This window comes from Peromyscus maniculatus, chromosome 1, assembly GCF_049852395.1.
Source record: "Peromyscus maniculatus bairdii isolate BWxNUB_F1_BW_parent chromosome 1, HU_Pman_BW_mat_3.1, whole genome shotgun sequence".
NCBI classification, from domain to species: domain Eukaryota; kingdom Metazoa; phylum Chordata; class Mammalia; order Rodentia; family Cricetidae; genus Peromyscus; species Peromyscus maniculatus.
Genome location: NC_134852.1, coordinates 115,349,917 through 115,371,299, shown reverse-complemented (window position 1 = coordinate 115,371,299; position 21,383 = coordinate 115,349,917). Strand labels below are relative to the sequence as shown.

The 21,383-nt window shown below is 40.3% G+C and overlaps 1 protein-coding gene across 1 annotated transcript; it reads right to left on the bottom strand.

Annotated features, from left to right (window-relative positions):
- Positions 1-9,981: 9,981 nt before the first annotated feature.
- LOC102911388 (olfactory receptor 52H1-like) lies at positions 9,982-10,923 on the bottom strand. The gene has a single exon (XM_006979030.3). It carries the CDS (start codon positions 10,921-10,923, stop codon positions 9,982-9,984), a length of 942 nt encoding a protein of 313 aa, XP_006979092.1.
- Positions 10,924-21,383: the final 10,460 nt, after the last annotated feature.

Sequence of the window (21,383 nt, the reverse complement as noted above, 5' to 3'; positions counted from 1 at the left end):
TTATAAAGTGGAAAATGAGCATTGTTCAGATGACATGCATTTACACCTCAAGTGAAAACTTATAGTGTATCCATTCACAGTGTAATGGGAAAGTATTCAGACTTTAAGAAAAATGAGGTAAAGCTGTGTGCAGGAGAGGCAAAACCACCAGATTACTTTTGTTAAATCAAGACCAACTGGAACACACTGCTGCTGTATGTCAGGAGCACTGATGGACATCACATCAGCATTTGCATCAAAATTCCACAATATAAGTCAGCTGTTCTACGAGTGTATTGATGGGGACATCATTTTTTAAAGTTAAGTGGAGAAGAAAATTTTAACTTTTAACTTTTACATACATATATTATTAATATATCTGGTATCATATATATGTACTTTGTTTTAAAAAGAAAGACACTTTTTCTGGGCATGGTGTTTCACACCTTTAATCCCAGCACCTGGAAGGAGAGGCAGGCATATGGATTCCAGGCCAGCAGAAAAGAAATTTTCTGCACAATTGAAATGATACACCTAAGTGGGAATGAATAGTAAGGGCCACCAAGATGGCTCCACAGGTACGTGTGTTTGCTTGCTACCAAACCTGACTACCTAAGTCCATCCCCAGGACCCACTTATTCAAAGGAGAGAATTGACTCTTCAAGATGTCTTCTGACCTCTACACATGTCCTGTGGTACATGTATAAACACACACACACACACACACACACACACACACACACACACACACATGCACACACACATGATAAATGTAATAAAATTTTTGCAAATAAAAAGTTAAAGAGAGGGGGCTGGAGAGATGGCTCAGAGGTTAAGAGCACTGGCTGCTCTTCCAGAGGTCCTGAGTTCAATTCCCAACAATAACATGGTGGCTCACAACCACCTGTAATGAGATCTGGTGCCCTCTTCTGGCCTGCAGTCATACATGCTGTATACATAATAAATAAATAAATCTTTTAAAAAAAAGTTAAAGAGAGAAATGGAGGAAGGAACGATTTTATAATACTAATATTTTATAGAAACTCTAATGTTTCAACAACTGAAGTTAAACTGAAGATATTCAGAAATAATATATAAATTAACAAATATTATTCATGAATACTCAGAAGTATAAATTGGCTAACTTATGCAAAATAATAGAAAAGGTTCTCATAAATGATCTCCTCCCAAGTAACACCTCATTCAGACAGTGTAATTAAGACTGTTTTTACTTGGTTTTGTTTTCTTTTCACGGTGCTAGGAACTGAACCCAAGGCTTCACACATAATCGGCAAGCATCCTATCAACTTATATTCTCGTCTATCTTTTTATGTTCAAAGAATAAATAACCTACTGAATGCACAGGTGATTAATAGGCCTACAGAAGCTTAAAATCTTCTGTGCTTACTTTAAAGGTTACTATAAGGGTTTTGTGAGAATGTAGGCATTTATTCATTCAGTCACCCAAATGAGAGTTCTCTACCGGCTGGGAGTATAGCTGAGTGGTAGAGTGCTTACCTAGCACACACAATGTCCTGAGTTCAATGTCTACTTTGTTTGTTTGTTTGTTTTTCTTAATTTTCTTGAGTCAATATGTCTCCACATGGACTAGACCATAATTATCATCTACAGGAAGTAGATTTTTTTAAATGTTTTAATGAGGTAGATAGTGACAGCCTGAATTATTGTAACAGAGAGCCTAGTAAATTGATTTGTAACATGTAAGAAGATAAACAGTGAGACTTCTTAGTCCTTGGGAAGGGGATGGAATGAATAGCATCAAGGTGTTGGAAATAAAAAAGCTCATGGCCATGAACTTCAAACCAGGTTTTCACTTGTTAATTTTTTTCTTGTTCATAGATCCCACTTTATATTTTAGCTTTCAAAAATAATTTTAATAGCTATTAAAAACATGCTCACTTCTTTGCTATCTGGCAAGAATAACAAGCTCATGTTAACTTTAATACACATTTCTTGAATGTATGAATTCTTCTCATATTCTTAACTCTCTTGTGAATATCCCCTCTGCAATACACAGTGAAGAATTTCCATAAATCTCTTGGTTCTCTACCTTACTGGATCCTAGTTGTGATTGATCTCATTGTAGATACATGGCTCCTAGATAAAGTGCCAATGATTCCCTTTGCCCAAAGTACTGCATTAACTAACAATGGTCCTAGGTGAGACTCTCAGTGACAAAAGTTCATATGGCCCTTCTCCACATCACAAGTGAGATAACTAGTTTCCTGTGTCACCCCAACTGGAAAACCCCCCACCCCTGTTTGATCTACTCAAATGTCACTCTTTTGATGAAAGCATGTATTTATCCACTGTCCCCACCAAATTTTCTCACCATATGTAAGTTGGAAAATATTTCCAGGCATTCATGATTATCAAGTCAGAGTGCTGATTACACTATCTTATTTTGTTTCCTGAGGCCAGGAAAAAATCATGGGTATTCTTAATTATATCCTCAGGACAGTATTTAATGCAGTCTCACTTAGTGTGGATAGTATGAATACATGAAGGAAGGCTCTTGATATCCCCATAGTAATTAATTTGATCAGTCAATAACAATCAATTATGTTATGAATAAAGGTTATTCTTGTCCCCAACCATGAGAGTCACTCATCTCTCTTCATCAATATTGAATCATAACATCCTACCATAATAGAACAAGATAGGCATTTTACCTCTTGGAATTGCAAGATCTGGAAGGCCATGAACATTGGCGCCCCACATTTAAGTACTCCTGAAATGGAGGAAGAGTACTACCAAGGAACCCATCAGAGCCGCTACACCTCACTAAAGGATATGGGAAATCAGCACCTTCTCCAATCACATTCGAAGTTCTAAGGTCCTAAGGCCCCTTCCAGAAATTTTGCATTAAGTATGCATGCTACTCCATGATGTCCAGAGAAGGTAAATATCTTGGTACTTGCACCCATCACCACCAAAAGAATGTGTTCACAAATACAAACCTCTTGCTTATATGAAATGACCTGTATATTTCCAAAGTGGTCTTTCAGACTCCAATTTCCAGATGGCAGGCTGCAGTCTGGGATGGTCAGGCAAAAATATATGATGAATACATATTGTCATTAATGGTTCATATTTGGGGGGGGGGTGTTAGAACATTTGCCCTCCTAAAAAGCCTAGAAATGCTTTGAGGAGAGCATTGGGATGCACTAAGATTTAAGCTGATAGGCACTCGTCTTTTACACCATTGTCATATGTGAAGGTATGTTGTAGAAATATATTCAAAGTTGTAATCTTACCCCTTCTATCTCATAGAGCCCACCTTTGTCACAGCTCTTACTCTTCACTCCACCAGCCCTAGTTCTCTCCAGACCTACCAGTTGTACTTCCTCGAGGACTTCCCACCAGTTTATACCTTGGAGGTCTGGTCCTTTTGCAAAAGCAAAGTTAGGACCAGAGACTGTAAAAACACAGCAAGGAAAAGGCAAACCATAAAACAGAAGAAGCCGTCTCAGAGTCAGGGAAGAGAGACACAGGGACAAAAGTAGCATATAGAGGACCATGCTCACAGCAGAGAGGAGCTAACGCAGAGCCTACGGGTGAAGTGTTGATAAACATGCCTTGTCTTCTCCAGGGATCACAAACTAGAGGAACAGAGAGTCTCAAAGCCTGGGAGACTTAGATACCGATCTCCCAGGTTAGCCTCGGACATGAGTAAATATCCAATCAAATTAACACCTGGCAGCTTAAGAACCGATCCTGCTCATGTTAGTGGAAGTTTGGAAGGTGTACAGTGAAAAAATCAGAATGCCTTTTCTTTTTCCTTTCCAAGATCTATGGCCAGCACTCTTATAATAAGGGCTGAATTAAGCAAAGAAAATCATTAAAAAAAAAAACATTTATTTAATGTTCACATGAGGAAGGAGAATTAAAAAACAAGGATCCCAAGAGCTGTGAATTCTGTGTTATTATTTTAGGCTTAGTTATTTTAAATATAGTAAGCCATTACTGGTACTAAATTAGGTGTCTTATCAAAGTCTACTTGACTCGTATTCTTGCTGACCTCTCTGTGTGGTAATAATTTTCCTCAGGTAGCAGATACCACACTTCCAGAATGTGGCTTTTCTGATATGCTTTCAGGAAAGGTACAGCATGACCTCTTTAGATTTTATGACTTGCTTTGGGCTAGAATTCTAGTTTCCCTGATCTGCTTTAAAGAAGAATTTTATCTTCCACAGCATGCTTCTTGGGAGTAAGTAGGGGATGGAGAGTGAGAAAGGGAAGAAGTCAGAAGGAACATTTCACTTCCGGAAGCCCTTCTCATTTCCTTCAGTTCAAAGTAGTTGCATACCAAGGAACTACACTTTGGGATGTCATGTGCAAGATATCATGAACACCAACAGAGAGACAGGGCTGAGTGCTGATCTAGAAGCTCCATGAGTATAAGAACTAGCAAGCCATCTGTCCCAGGACAGAATCCCTTAAATGACTTGTTTTTGTCACCTTCTGCATCCGTAGCTATAAACAACTTTATCATGAGTGATCATTAAGTATTGTTGAACTGAAACAAATTCTCTTGGAAACTTAGATAACAAAACTCTGGGGACATTTGTGTCATTGACTGATATCTTTGAAGGTTCAAGGTAGCCTGTATTTCTAGACTTCAGCACCCACTCTCTCTTGGTAGGTCTCTCATCCTCCTTCTGTAGTGAATCAACACTAACTTTGGTTGAGTCCATTAGTCATATTATAGGGCATTAATCTATTTGTATGGAGTAAATCTCTAGTACAGATAAAATTCAGGTTCAAAAGTACTAGATACCCAGTCCGAGTTCAGTTTAGCCCTTCTAGCAGGGAAATCTTTCCTATAACCTCTCATCAATCTAACAAGGAAATCTACTTTTCAAGTCCAGAGCTGGAATTCAGTTCTTGCTCTGTTCTATCCTTCCTTAGAGCTCCAAGTCAATTTAATCAGTTTTCATATATGTGTAAGGATAAAGATAATTTGGAAATGTTTAGAGTCAGACATGGTGGCACACACCTGTACTCCCAGCAAAGGAGCCTGAGACAGGAAGATTGTCTGAGCTAATTAAAACGTTCAAGGTTAGTCTGAACTACATACCAATGCTCTATTTCAAAGACTCCACTAAATAAATAAATATTAAAAATAAAGGGAAGTTCTGCATATTATATGCTGTAACAATTATCATCATTCTACAGGGAGGGGAAGGGGGGAGATAGTCTCTCTGTAGGAGTAGTCTCCAAGTTTCCTGACTGTATAGACTGACTAATGAGTCCAGGCAGACTATTTTCGTGAAAAATATGGATTATTCTCATTAACTAAAGGCCATTTGTGTGCATATATAAGACAAATACTTACTGAATGTTCACTGCATACCAGATATGTTGAAGATGATGGAGTGAATAAAGAAGCATGCTTAACCAATGCAGCACAGAATCTTAAAAGTCAGTACACTTATAATGACCTCACTGAAGTTGTAATAGAGTATCCAGGAAAACATATGGAAAAAAGAGAAAGGAGAAATTATGTGAATTTAAGTATCTAAAACAAGGTAAGTTGTGGTTGATACATTGTGAACCCCAATAAACTTATCTGGGGGTCAGAGAACAGAACAGCCACTATATTAAACATAGAGGTTAGGCAGTGGTAGCACAAGTCTTTAATCCTAGCATTCTGGAGGCAGAGATCCATCCAGATCTCTGTGAGTTCAAGGCCACACTGGAAACAACCAGACATGGTGACACATGCCTTTAATCCCAGCACTTGAGATCTCATGTCTTGCTTGGGAAACACACCTTTAATCCCAGGAAGTGATAGTAGGAAACAGAAAAGTATATAAGACGTGAGGACCAGGAACTAGAGGTTTTTAAGCTTTTAGGCTTTAGCAGCAGCTCAGCTGAGATCCATTCCAGTGAGGACTCAGAGGCTTCCAGTTTGAGGAAACAGGATCAGCTGAGAAGTTGGCAAGGCGAGGTTAGCTGTGGCTTGTTCTGTCTCTCTGATCTTTTGAAATTCACCTCAATAGCTGGCACTGAGTTTTTTATTTAATAAGACCTTTTAAGATTTGTGTTACAGCAAATGTGGTGAAATTGATTGTTTTAATTAATGAATAATACTATCAACCTGCCTCATGGGGTTATTTTCAGCAATTTCCAAAAAACTAGAGAAAAAGACTTTAAAGTCTAGGAATAGGGGCTAGATTATATAGGAAAGACAGGTGAGTTTAAGACACAAAAAACAATGGACTAAATAATGCACTGCAGGAAATAAGCAGGTTAGAAAAGAAAGAAAATGTTAGCAACTCCAGTTAAAAGCAGTGTGTAGCATGAATCTTAAAAGTTCTTATTAATAAAATCAAACCTGGGGCCAGTTATTGGGGTGAAATGCTGGATGGTCAGAGAGACAGAACAAGCCACAGCTACCTCACCTCGCCGGATCCTCAGCTGGTCTTGTTTCCTCAGACTGGAGGCCTCTGAGTCCTCATCCAGAATGGGTCTCAGCTGAACTGTGTTGCTAGAAGCCTGAAAACTTAACCAACCAAATGCTTAACCAGGCCAAAATGCTTCTAGTTTCTGGTTCTCATGCCTCATATACCTTTCTGCTTTCTACCACCACTCCCTGGGATTAAAGACTCGCTTTCTGGGATTAAAGGCATGAGTCACCATGCTTGGCTGTATCCTTGAACACATGGATTTCTGCCTCTGGAATGCTAGGATTAAAGGCGTGTGCTACCACTGCCTATCCTCCATGTTTAATATGGTGGCTGCTCTGTCTCTGACCCCAGATAAGTTTATTAGCATGCACAATATTTGGGGGAATACAATACCACAGCAGTGTGTCACACATGAGCATCTGTAAGTCAGAGGACAATCCTCTTTCCACCATGTGGTTCCCAGGGATTGAATTCAGGTACTCAGGCTTGGTGTCAAGTACCATTCAGAGAACTACTGAACCATCTCACTGGCCCAAATTTGAAAACTTTTTGAGTGTGGTCTAATAAAGCAGCCACCACCAGAGACTCCTGTGAGCTTCTAATAGGGTATTGGACAAAACAAGAGAAATGACACATACACACCAGGTCTAACGTGACTCTGAAGGGACTCGATATGTTCACCGTGACTAAATATGCATGATTTCATTTCCCCTGCAGATTCTAGGATATATCCTCAGGTTTGTTTTTTAAATAAAAGCAGGTTTATGCATAGCTTCCACCCAACATATATGAGATGTGCATTGCATTGGTCAATTGTCATGCTGTTTCAGCTCACCAAGAAGCTGGTTCTGAAAGTGAGGTTGCCCCACTCCCATTTTTTTTCATAAGTATATTTGCCTCAAAGTATCCTCTAAGACCACTCTAACTCTGTGACAGGAAGAAAAGACAACAACAAAACACCTCAAGGGAAAAATAATGTACCCTTCAAGGAAGATTCTTGTAGGGTGGTATCGATGACTGTAGGCTCACAGTTGAGAAGGAGAGACACAGAAGGCTTCTGTGACAATCTCTCTACCTCATCCCACATCACCCCACCCCACAAAAGAAGCAGTAGACAGGCAATCATTGAAAAGAACTCTTAGTTCGAGGCCAGCCTGGGCTACCAAGTGAGTTCCAGGAAAGGCGCAAAGCTACACAAGAGAAACACTGTCTCGAAAAAAACCAAAAAAAAAAGAAAAGAACTCTTAAAAATTGTGTTAGTGATGCTGCAGTGTAGCTCTTCACAGTTGATGGCTTCCGGTGGGGGTAAGGTTGGGGAAGGATTTTAAGGGGGTGGCCACTGGAGGTTTGACCATGCTCCAGTGAGTGTACTGGCAACACAAATTGGACTTGATACTTTTTTTCCTCTTTTTTCTTCTTCTTCTATTGTTTTGGGGGAGGTCAGAAAGGTAGGGGATGGACCTGGGAGGACTAGAAAGTGAATGTGATCAGGGTGTATTATGTGAAATCTCCAAATAATCAATAAAAATATTATGTTAAAAATTTTAAATGTATTCTTGAGAACAGCTAGAAAGCATTTCCAACAGAGGTCGCTGCTGTTTGCCCCGTGGGATGGAAGTGGCTGTGGTGTGGAAGAGAAGCAGGATCAACCAGAGGAAGCTCCTCCATAGAGAAAAAGCTCAGCCAGAACTTCCCTGACTCCACTTCCCTAGTCAGTTTCAGTAAGATGTTTGCAAGCCCCAGATTTGCTGATGTTACCTTGCTGCTGTTTGTCCTTTTCCGAGAGGACATTTGCCTGAGAGGACATTCTATTATTCCCAGGACACTGTATCTGGAACTTCAGCTGACTGGTTCAGCCAGGATCCCTTGGTGAATTTCTGCTGGATATACTAAGCATCCAATTTGATGATGTCATGTCATCTGTCTATATGTCTACCTATCATTTGATTTTTTTTTTTGCTTTGGCTTGTTATATACTTAATAAATTCACTCATTGAAAGCCCAAAGCGTGACTAGCAGAGATCATTGTCCATACTACACAGAACACCATGCTAAGTCTTGTTTCATACAAAATAACAGGGCACAGAATATGATAACACAAAAATAGAACATCTAGAGCAGTTTGCTCCAAGAGTCATGAAAGTGAAGATGAATTGGAAATAAGTTAAGCATGAATCCATGTAAATAAGATGCAAAGTTTGAATATTATGAAGAAGAACATGTATACATGATCCTAGGACAATGGAATCATTGAAGAGTTTCAGAAAGATGAAAAGTGACAAACACATTGTGAATTGTGAAATGTTCACTCTGCTGTTTGTAGATGGAGCCAATTATGGGGCAAGGTGGCAACTTCTTCCAAAAGGACCTTGAAATATTTATGGAGAGATAGACAATAGGTTGGAGCATAGTCCAAAGGTGAACAAAGGTGAAAATGTAACACGTATGCACATACACATACACTCATACACATGCATACGTACACCACACACACACACACACACACACACACACACACACACACACACACACACAAAATCACACAATCACATCTCCACCAGAATAACTTATAAGCACTTCAAATTCAAATATTCAATTCAAATGCTGGACTATTTTTGCTACAGGACAGCATAAGAGAACAGAATACACACAATCAGTTTCTGCTTTAACAGCCATGTTTTTGGTGGTGCCATTTGCTATAAAGGAAAACAAAGAGGAATACACTTTTTATGAAGGGAGGTTCTAAATCAGTTTTGAAGGAATTAATTTTGAAGGATTTATAATCTATGTGTGCATGTGAATTCACAAGATTATTATATATATTGTTCAGAGTTCAGAATTACTGAAACCCCTATATGCATACTAGGTCTATTAATATGTTGTATAATCTTTACAGCTCTTTCTTCTCATCTGTAAACTAAATTAACTAGCATTACTTTTTCAAAATTATTTTAATTAAATATACTACTACTAAATATATTACTACTAAAAAACCACAATAAGTCACAAAAAGTGATTTTTCTTCAAGCATGCAATTAAGAAAATTAGGACCAAAAGAAAAACAACTCTATTTAATCCAACAAGGGCAGGGTGAAAAGGAATTAAAGAGAGATGCTTGTCTATTTCATTCATTTTCTAAACAAGTAAAGGAAACAGGAGGAACAATGGTCTGAAGAAATGTAAGCAAAAGAAATGAATAATTCTAGCAGAAATATTAGAATTGGTAAGTACTTGAGAAGGAAAAGTACAGTACACCGCCCTTCATTCAGAAGCTGTGGAACACACAGGTGGTAGGAAACACCAGTCCTTCAAGTATCTATCAGTAAGAAATGCAAACCTCAGTTGTGGCGGTGCTCGTTAGCACGAAAGATCATCAGCTTCGTCCACCAAAGAGTATGACAACTCAAGCAAAAGAAGCCTCCGTTTTTCCAGAGGGCTGGTAGGTCTCTCCCCTCTCCTCTTCAACTGCTCTTTGAACATGGATAGAATGATCACTTGCATTTCAAATGCGCAGGAGATAAAAGTGTCACCACATCGGTGTAACCTAACTTTAGTTCTCAGTGCCCACTCATTGTGTCTTCCTCAAAGAGAAGAGAAGAAGGAATTTGTCCTGGATCTGCTTGGTCTTCACTCCATAAACAACTGGATTTAGAGCCGGAGGGATAGCCACATAGAAGTTGGCAAATAAGATGAGAACATTACGAGGGACACTGTGCCCAAAACGATGAGCAAGAATGGAGAAGAAGGCAGGTGTGTAGAACATGAGGATGACACAGACATGGGAACCACATGTGCTCAGGGCCTTTTGGCGGGCACCCTGGGAAGAGAGCAGAAAAACTGCCCTGAGGATAAAGATGTAGGATACAGCAATCAGGATGACATCTGAGATGACAGTCATGAGAGGAACAGAAAACCCATACCAGATGTTGACAGAGATGTCTGCAGAGGAAAGCCTGGCAACGCCTATATGCTCACAATATGTGTGAGGGATAACACGTGTTTTGCAAAATGGCAGCCGCTTCAGCAGGAATACATCTGGCAGGATGACTGAGAAGCTCCTCACAATAATGCTCACCATAATCTTGACCATCACCTGCGGAGTCAGGATGGTGTTGTACCTCAAGGGCAAGCAAATAGCCACGTAGCGATCAAACGCCATGGCTAACAGGATAGCCGAGTCCACTACAAAGCTGAAGTGCAGAAAAAACATCTGAGTGAGACAACCAGAGAAGGTAATTTCTTGGGAGCCAAACCAGAGGTTGCTGAGCAGTTTGGGTACTGTGGCAGTGGACAAGATGAGGTCTGTGCTGGCCAGCATGGACAGGAACATAAACATGGGCTCATGGAGGCTCTGCTCCACTGCAATCAGATAGAGGAGGATGCAGTTGCCTACAATAGCCACAACATAGATGATGCAAAAGGGAATCCCGATCCAGATGTGGAACTTTTCCAAGCCGGGTATCCCAACAAGGATGAAAGAAGTCGGGTTGTAACAGCTTAGGTTGTACATGGCCTCTGCGGGATCTGCTGGTTCTTGAGCCTGAGGACAGAGATTCTTTCAGAATCATTTATAAAAGGTAACAGTTCCACTCGAGCGCAGATTGTTGGTAACAGGCCAGCACTCCTGCATGGAAGCACTTCCTATTCCCAAGATGAAGAAATACCTGTAGATTGATTATTTATTGCCTGATCTATTTGGCAATGGCTTCACTTCATTTTGATGTGCATTTATATCAATTAGTAAACAATATAAAAAAGTCATTCATGGCGTTGGGGATTTAGTTCAGTGGCACAGCGCTTGCCTAGCAAGCGCAAGGCCCTGGCTGGGTTCGATCCTCAGCTCAAAAAAAAAAAAAAAAAAAAAAACCAGAAAAAGTTATTTATGTAAGTCAGAAAATGTGAATAAGACTCTTTAAAATAAGCTAATTTTTGAAAGTGGGGAAATGCCAAGTGTGAGGGGGGGAAAGGAGAGGAGTGAGAAAAAAGAGGGAAAAGATAAAAAATATAAGTATTTAAAATGCTGTACTGGGGGCTAGAGAAATGGCTCAGAGGTTAAGATAGAGCACTGCTCTTCCAGAGGACCTAAATTCTGTTCTCAGTACTCTTTTTTTTTTTAAGATTTACCTTTTTTTTTTTTTTTTTTTTTTGCCGCTAGCATTCTTGCTAGTTTTTGTTTGTTTGTTTTTTAATTTTTTTCCTTTTATTTTATTTTACAATGCCATTCAGTTCTACATATCAGCCACAGATTCCCTTGTTCTCTCCCTTCCCGCCACCCCTCCCCCATTCCCTCCCCGATTCCCACCTCCTCCAGGTCAAAACCAGACCAAGACCAACCTGGTAGACTCAGTCCAGTTCCCTCCTCCCAGACTGAGCCAAGCGTCCCTGCATAAGCCCCAGGTTTCAAACAGCACAGGACCCCATACCACTGCCTAGACGCCTCCCAAACAAACCAAGCCAATCAACTGTCTGACCCTGCCTGATCCAGTTGGGGGCCCCTCAGCCCTTGGTTCATATGTATACAGTGTTCTGCTTCTGCTTGCATATATCCCTTCAGGCCAGAAGAGGGCGCCAGATCTCATTACAGATAGCTGTGAGCCACCATATGATTGCTGGGAATTGAACTAGCCAGTGCTCTTAACCTCGGAGCCATCTCTCCAGTGCCATCTCGCCAGGCCTGCTCTCAGTACTCTTGTAGGGCAGATCACAATTGCTTGTAACTCCAGTTCCAGGGATCTGACTTCTTCCTCTGGCCTCCACAGGCACCTGCACTCATGTCTACATATTCACTTTCACATATACACACATATACACAGAATTTAAAATAAATCTTAAGTTTATTTTTTTTAATGCTGTACTGGATGAAGTTGAGATGTAAGAAAAAACAACTGACTTTTATAGGGCAAATCTTGTGTTTCAGACAATACATTTGATAAAATAAACTGATGGGGTTGAGTGATCAAGGAGGAAAGCTAATAAAGAAGAATGGACGAATGAGCAGGTTCTCATGCTGGGTGGTGTGGGAGCTTCTGCTTCAGTAGTTGAAATGCAGTTTGATCCAGTGTATAGGCTTTTGAGGATGCAAATACAAGAGCATGCATCTTTCAGAAGACACATGGGAAGAGGGGAGCAATATTAATTATAAGAGAAAGCCATGAACCCAAAGTATATTTTTGAAAAGTCCTAAAGTTTAGGCCCTCAGTGCCTATGTCCTAAACCTTATGTGATCTCACCTCTCCATTGTTAGCAGAGGAGATGCTTCCACCACCAGAATGGAGGAGCCTCCATAACCACAAATCCCAACAGAGGAATTTATCTAGGCAAAGTGCCTGCTGAGTCTTACCTCCTAGAGCAAAAGGAAAGAATCATAGAAAAGTTTTGCCTCAAAGTTTTCCTTCCTTGTCTGCTGGTGTCTAGACCCTAACTGTGAGAATCTCTAGCTTTACTCTAAATAGAGCCCCCATTTAAGGATGGCACGTACATGGGAAAATGCCCTTTGAATTCTAGCTCAGTTTCTGTGACCTATTTTAGACAGGTTTTTGTTGTTGTTGTTGTTGTTCAGGTGGAAGGGAATGATAATTGAACCATCAATACCAGGAAGCCCCCCATTGTTGAGGGCCCACAGATTCTGAGTCATACAAAGGTAAATGTCAGAGAGAGTCAGTGCTTATCCAAAACCTAAGCAATTAACCTTAATAAAATTACAAAGCCATTCAAAGTGTAGGGAAGTGACTTAACAGGCAATTCATAACAGTTCTGCTAGGACTATTATGGGGGGGGGGGGTCTGTAGTCTTCTGCCCAGGAAAAGAAAACCTAGGGTCTCGTAGGCTTTGTGACATGTCTTCTAGGTCCCCAGTCAGTGCTTTACACTAGTGAGCTACTCTTTCTTAATTGCCATTAGCACTTGCCTTAACCAGCCAAGCCAATACATTGCATCCACCTGAAAGAAATGCAGATGGCCATTTTCTAAGTTCCATTCCATGGCCTGGTGCAGAATAAACTGCCAAGAGCACAGAACAATTTTGAACAGTGTACAACAGCAGACACTCCATGATGTTCTCCCTAAAATGATGGCCATGTGATCTCCTTTGGCTGAGTAAACTCTGGAAGCCCCACCATGTCAAAACATCTCAGTAGTTTAGGAAGTTCAAGTTCAGCCTATTAGAGCACAGATTTGCTGTTACTTCCACCCCAGTCTCACGGAAGAGTCACGGGGAATACACCAAAGTGGGAGAGAAATAATCACTCATCATTGAAACTGTGAAGGGTCAAAGCATCAGTACCAAGGAATCTTAGTTTAGTCAGAACATATTCTAAACTCATTTCTTTTGCCAAAAAACCTCTACTGAAATCCTGGAAGTTTTTCTGAGGACATTAGCTGTTCTAACTTGAAATCAATAGCTTCCTATTAAGTGCCCACTGACTTATCATAGAATCATTGGTGTTGGGCCTGAGAGATGGCTCAGCAGGTAACGACACTGGCTGCCAAGACTTTTGATCTGTGTTAGATCCCTAGAAGCCACACAATGGAAGAAGAGAACTGGCTCTCACAAGTTGTCCTTTGACCTCCAAATGTGCACCAAGGCACAAATGCATGTATGTGCATGTGTGAATATGTGTGCACACAAGCACATGCACACACACACACACACACACACACAAACACAAATAAATGTGACTTTAAATTTTTTTTTAGAAAGGATCACTGGTGTCAGGAAGATCCTTTTCTCCCACAGACAGGTCTTCAGAGCACAGTCCTTAGACACTGAGAAGTGAACTAGGAGCCTGTGATTTGATAAGATCACAGATACAGGGCCAGGATTCTTCCTCACTTACCCACTGCAGTGGTCAACTCATCAGAGTGGAGTCTCTTGGTTTGCAGGTGTAATGGAAAGAATTTGGAAGAAGTGAGTGCACTTTCAGAAGGGGAAGATGCTAGCGAGAGGTAAATGAAAGCATTTATGAATGACTCTTCAATTCCCAGGAGATCATTAGGGTGGAGTGACCTCTCCATTCACATTTTGACACAAGGGATAGGACTAATAGTGTGTTGTTTCCCTTGAGGAGGAATGTATCTCACATGTTTTAATAGCCTTTAGACATCGTGTCCCTGGGAGATTCATCCAGAGACAAATTATACAGTCAGTTGAGGCAGAAATCTTGGATGTCTAAGAGTGTTCCTGTACCTTTAGTTCCCTTTAGTCAGTTTATACAAACTTCTACCAATCCTATGTAAACAACATTAACATGTTCTAGATATTGAAGAATAAACTCTACACTTTGGTCATCAAATTTTTCTTTGCCTTTTCCATCAGTTTTCACTGACAGTTTCTCAATTTTCAAATACACACAAATACAATTCACATATTGATTGCATAATATGGAAATATTCAATAATTTTATGGTTTAGAATATTTATATTATAAATATTAAAAATGTATTCCTTCAGCCGGGCGTGGTGGCACACGCCTTTAATCCCAGCACTCGGGAGGCAGAGCCAGGTGGATCTTTGTGAGTTCGAGGCCAGCCTGGGCTACCAAGTGAGCTCCAGGAAAGGCGCAAAGCTACACAGAGAAACCCTGTCTCGAAAAAACCAAAAAAAAAAAAAAAAAAAAAAAAAAAAATGTATTCCTTCATCAGTGGGGTCTGTTAATTTTCTCAATAATAGATTATAATCTCCATACTTACTTAAAAATTAAAACACCCTTTATTATATGAAGGTTATGTAAATATTCTATAGTCTTTTTTTTTAAGATATCACAGGGCTGGAGAGGTGACTCAGTGGTTAACAGCATTGGATGCTCTTTCAGAGAACCTCAGTTCAATTCCCAGCACTCACATGGGGACTCCGCCTACATTCCACTTCAAGGGGTTCTGATGTCTTCTTCTGGCCACTGCCAACACTGCACATATGTGCTGCACATATCTGCATGCTAAATATGTCATATAAAATAACAATAATTAAATAAATAAACCACAGAACACTCTATGGTATAAAACTACAGAAATGCATTATATCCTTTGCTATTCAATAGTACAGACTTGCAGTACAAAGTGTAAAATATGGTAAAAGCTGGGTTTCTTGGGGGAAGATGGGACTGTAAAACAGAATTCTCTTGTTTCTTCAAAATGCTCCCTTCTTATCTTCAAAGTCAGAAACATTACTTCTATCCATTCTTAACAGTTAATTTTTTAAAATTTTGTTTATAACTTCGTATGTATATCACTCCTGTCCCCCCCCTGCCGCCATCAACTCTTCCCATGTCCCCTCTCACTTCTAAGATCATGATCTCTTCACTATTGTTATGTGTCCCTGCCCGTGTTGGCTTATCACCTGGTGTTGTCATTACACCAATCTTGTTCAGAAAACAAGATTGTTGAAATTTTATGGGTGTGTTTTCTCTGTCATGTCTAGGGAACAATATATAGTGAAGGTGTGCTGGAACTGTGGCTCTGGGAAGTTGCTTCTGAATTTATAGCATAGTCAAATTGTCCTTTGACTCCCTTCTTCTGCCTTCTGGTCCACCTTTAAGAAACCTTGTGATTGCATTCAAGAAATTCAGATAAAATAAGATAGTCATCCCATTCTAGAGCATATTAAATTGACTTTATATGAATTTTATTTGAAGTTCAGACCATTAAAAGTAATAGACAAATGAAAAGTAGAAATTTTCTTTATATATGTATCTGATGAAGGATGTATGCACAAAATCTGTAAATAAAGCCTCAATTCAATAATATAAATTAGCTAAGACAACCTAGTGAAAAATGAGAAACATCTTGAACATTTCATGAAATAAATATATAAAATAGCCAGTTTGTACATGTCAAAGATCCTTACTGTTACCAATTCAACTACACATAAATAAAAGTCCCAATTAAAAAGCCATACACCCCTCTAAAATGCAATACTGCAATGACTTAAAATTCAAGTCTTGACAAGAGTGTTGACAACAGGAAACACGACAGAAGAAGAGGTGGAAAGGATCTTAGAGCTGGAGGAAGAAGTGGAGTGTTGAGAAATGTTGCCTTCGGGACATGGCATGGCCATGATACTCATGAACTCTCTGTTCTTTTCTATTTTGTTTTGTTTTCATGCACTCATGAACTGTTAGCACCAGTGATTACCTACACCAGACCTGAGCCAGTCAACATTCAATTATGGAAGTGGGAGGAGTTCCCAAGTCCCCACCCATCCTGAGGATTTATAGGCAGTGAATTGTTGGTTGCTAGAGAAATAAGACATTCTCTCCACTGGTGAGGCTCCCGTAAGAAACTCCAATAACTCCTAACCTATGAAAATGGAAGGAGACCAGTTGGAAAGAGGAAGGAAATCAGGAAAACAGGAAGCAAGGATAAGGAAGGGAAATGAGGAAGGTACACACAATCAAAATACATTTTACACATGTGTGGAAAACATCATGATGTAATCTATAATTATATGTAATTAATATGTCCTATAACAAAGGTGTAAATGGAGGCACAGCTTTCTGTCCCATCTGCCTGATTATACTCAGCAGTTGCTTCCAAAATTATCACAGAGGCTTATATGAATTATGAATGCTTGGCTGATGGCTCAGGCATATTACTAATTAGCTCTTATATTTAAATTAACCCATTTCTATTAATCTACATATTGCCACGTGGCCAGTGCCTTACTGGTCCTTTCACATCTTGCTTCTTGGGCAGCTCACAGCATCTGCCTGACTCTGACTCTCCTCCAAGTCCTCAGTTTGATTGAACCGCCTAACCTAACCTTGCCTTGCCATAGGCCAAAACTGCTTTATTATCAACAAATGAGAGCAACACACATTCACAGAGTAAAAGGACCATCCTATAGCACAAAGGAATTCAATCTTCAGGCAAATTCACAAGATAAATAACAGACACATGTACAAGAAGACTTGTATATGTATGTCCATAACACATCTTTATTTGGTAACATCTAAAAAGTCAAGACAGGATCTATCAATAGAACCATAAACAAGCTCATTGCATATAGTCTTATGAATGAATGCTAATCAACAATACAATGGAACAATTCACCAATACAGATCAGATTATATAATATATGAATGAAAAACAAAAGTGTTAAGATAGTTGAAGAAGTCTTACAAAATGGAGTTTATATTGTAAGACTCTTCTCTTTTACTGAAAATGGATTTTTTATACAATATATTCTAATTATGGTTTCCCCTCCAGTGACTCCTCCCAGTTTCTCTCCACCACCCCTTACATTCACCTCCTTTCTCTCTCTTGTTAGAAAACAAACAGGCATTAAGGAATAATAACAAAGAAAGGTAAGATAAAACTAAAAAAGAACAATTGGAATAGGACAGAGAAAACAAACAAGGAAAAGGACCAAAGAAAAAGCACTGTAGGGTCCAAAGAAGTGCTGAAGGAAGACCCCAGACTCAAATAGTATGTAAGAGCAAAGAGCATTTATTAATATTCCAGTATATGTGAGGTCATTCACCTGTACAAGATGGCAATGACCCTGAAAAAAAATATGCAGGCTCCTTTTTAAAGAACTGGAACCTAAATTCAGTTCTGAGGGTGGGAGAATTTAACCCCTTCAGCACAAGTAACACACATATAAACAGAAACATACACATTCACACCCACGGGAATCCAGTAAAGACACAAAACTAAGAACCCTAATATATACACAAAGGAGCCATAAGGTTGAAAAAATCCATGATACAACACTATGAGACAAAGAACCTCTAAAGGTGCCCTTGAATTCATGTTGTTGGCCATCTACTGCTTGGCATACACCCTAACCTTAAGAGTAGTTTGGGGCTGGAGAGTTGGCTCAGAGGTTAAGAGCACTGACTGCTCTTCCAGAGGTCCTGAGTTCAATTCCCAGCACCCACATGGTGGCTCACAACCATCTGTAATGAGATCTGGCACCCTCTCCTGTGTACATAATAAATAAATAAATCTAAAAAAAAAAAAAAGTAGTTTGTTTCTCAACTGAAGAAGGGATTAAGAAAATGTGGTACCGCATTGGCATAGGAGATCACTTCCTAAATATAACACCAGTAGCACAGACACTGAGAGAAACAATCAATGGGACCTCTTGAAATTGAGAAGCTTTTGTAGAGCAAAGGATATGGTCAACAAGACAAAGCAACAGCCTATAGAATGGGAAAAGGTCTTCACCAACCCCACATCTGACAGAGGGCTGATATCCAGAATATATAAATAACTCAAGAAATTAGACATCAAAACGCCCAACAGTCTGATTAAGAAATGGACTATTGAACTAAATAGAGAATCCTCAACAGAGGAAGCTCAAATGGCTGAAAGAAATTTAAGGAATTGCTCAACATCCCTAGTCATCAGGGAAATGCAAATCAAAACGACTCTGAGACACCACCTCACAACTATCAGAATGGCTAAGATCAAAAACACTGAAGACAGCTTATGCTGGAGAGGATGTGGAGCTAGGGGAACTCTCCTCCACAGCTGATGGGAATGCAAGCTTGTACAACCACTTTGGAAATCAATATGGTGCTTTCTCAGAAAATTGGGAATCAATCTCCCCCAAGACCCAGCTATACCACTCTTGGGCATATACCCATGGAATGCTCAATCATACCACAAGGGCTCTTGCTCAGCTATGTTCATATGAGCATTGTTTGTAATAGCCAGAACGTGGAAACAACCTAGATGCCCTTCAACAGAAGAATGGATAAATAAAATGTGGTACATATACACAATAGAGTACTACTCAGCAGAGAAAAACAATGACATCATGAGGTTTGCAGGCAAATGGATGGATCTAGAAAAAATCATCCTGAGTGAGGTAACCCAGACTCAGAAAGACAAACATGGTATGTACTCACTCATAGGAGGATACTAGATGTAAAACAAAGATGACTAGACTGCTACTCACAACTCCAGGGAGGCTACCTAGAAAACAGGACCCTAAGAAAGACACAGGGATTGCCCAATGACAGAGAAATGGATGAGATCTACATAAACAACCTGAACATGAGTGGGGGTAATGAAGGGTAAGATTTGAGGGGAAGATAGCTTAGGGGAGTGAGAGATCCCAGCTGGATCAAGAACAGAGAGGGAGAACAAGAAATAAGAGACCATGATAATAAAAAGAAAAAGAGAGAGAGAGAGACCATGATAAATGAAGACCACATGAGAATAGGAAGAAGCAAAGTGCTAGAGAGGTCCACAGAAATCCACAAAGATACCTCCACAATAGATCACTGGCAATGGGTGAGAGAAAGCCCGGACTGACCTACTCTAGTGATAGGATGGCCAAACACCCTAATTGTCATGCTAGAAATCTCATCCAATGACTGAGGGAACCAGATGCAGAGATCCACCGCCAGGCCCCAGGTAGAGCTCCAGGAGTCCAATTGGCAAGAAAGAGGAGGGTTTGTATGCGAAAGAATTGTAGAGACCAAGACTGGAAAAAGCACAGGGACAAATAGCCAAACAAATGGAAAGGCATGAACTATGAACCAATAGCTGAGGAGCCCCCAACTGGATCAGGCCCTCTGGATAAGTGAGACAGTTGATTAGCTTGAACTGTTTGGGAAGTATCCAGGCAGTGGGACTGGGACCTGTCCTCAGTGCATGAGCTGGCTGTTTGGAGCCTGGGGCTTATGCAAAGACACTTAGCTCAGCCTGGGAGACTGGACCTGCCTGAACTGAATCTACCAGGTTGAACCCAATCCCCAGGGGAGTCTCTGCCCTGGAGGAGATGGGAATGGGGGGTAGGGGAGGAGGCGGAGGGGGGAGGCAAGGGAATCCCTGGCTGATATGTAACATTAAATTAAATTATAAAATAAAATTTTTTTTAAAAAAAAGAAAATGTGGTACATATACACAATAGAGTAATACTCAGCAGAGAAAAATAATGACATCATGAAATTTGCAGGCAAATGGATGGAACTAGGAACTATCATGCTGAGTGAGGTAACCCAGACTCAGAAGGACAATTTTAGTATGTATTCACTCATAAGTAGATACTAGATGTAAAGCAAAGGATAACCAGACTACAACCCATAGCTCCAGGGAGGCTAGCTAGCAGGAAGGACCCTAGGAAGGATGCATGAATCAGCCAGTGAAGGAGACATAGATGAGATCTATATGAGCAAACTGGGGGTGAGAAGAGGGTAATAGAGGGCAAGGGATGGGGCATGAGAACATAGGGGAATAGGAGGTTTGAGCTGGAACAGGGACAGAGTGGGAGAGCAAGGAAAGAGATACCATGATAAATGAAGACATCATGGAACTAGGGAGAAACAGAGTGCTAGGGAAGTTCCCAGGAATCCACAAGGATGACCCCAACTTAGACTACTGGCAATAGTCAAAAGGGTGCCTGAACTGGCCTACTCTAGTGATCAGATGGCTGAATACCCTAACAGTCATCATAGAAGCCTCATCCAGTGACTGATGGAAGCAGATGTGGTGGTAATCTAATTGTACTGAAATGTGATTTTGATTGTATGTTAATAAATAAAGTTGCCCGGGGGTCAGAGCTATTAGAGCCATAGCAAGAGTGTGGCGGTGGTGGCACACGCCTTTAATCCCATAGATATCTGTATGTTCAGGGATATAGCCAGCATTGGAGACATATGCCTTTAAGACCTAGGGGGCTGTACATTCAGACAGTGACGAGGCAGTCACGTGTTTGGGCTTACAACCAATGAGAAGGCAGAACAAAATACTTTAAATAGACGAACAGACAGGAAATAGGACCCTCATTCGGGAAGCTGGGACACCGCAGGCGGAAGGGTGAGATTTTAGCTCTGAGCTCTGACCTCTCGGCTTTCTCTTTGCATTGTTTCTGTGTTTCTTATTTAATAAGACGGTTGGTTACATCTATAAGCAGATGCAGAGATCCACAGCCAGGCACCAGGCCTAGCTCCAGGAGTCCAATCGATGAGAGAGAGGAGGGATTCTATGAGCAAGGGACTTAGAGATCATGATGGAGAAATGTA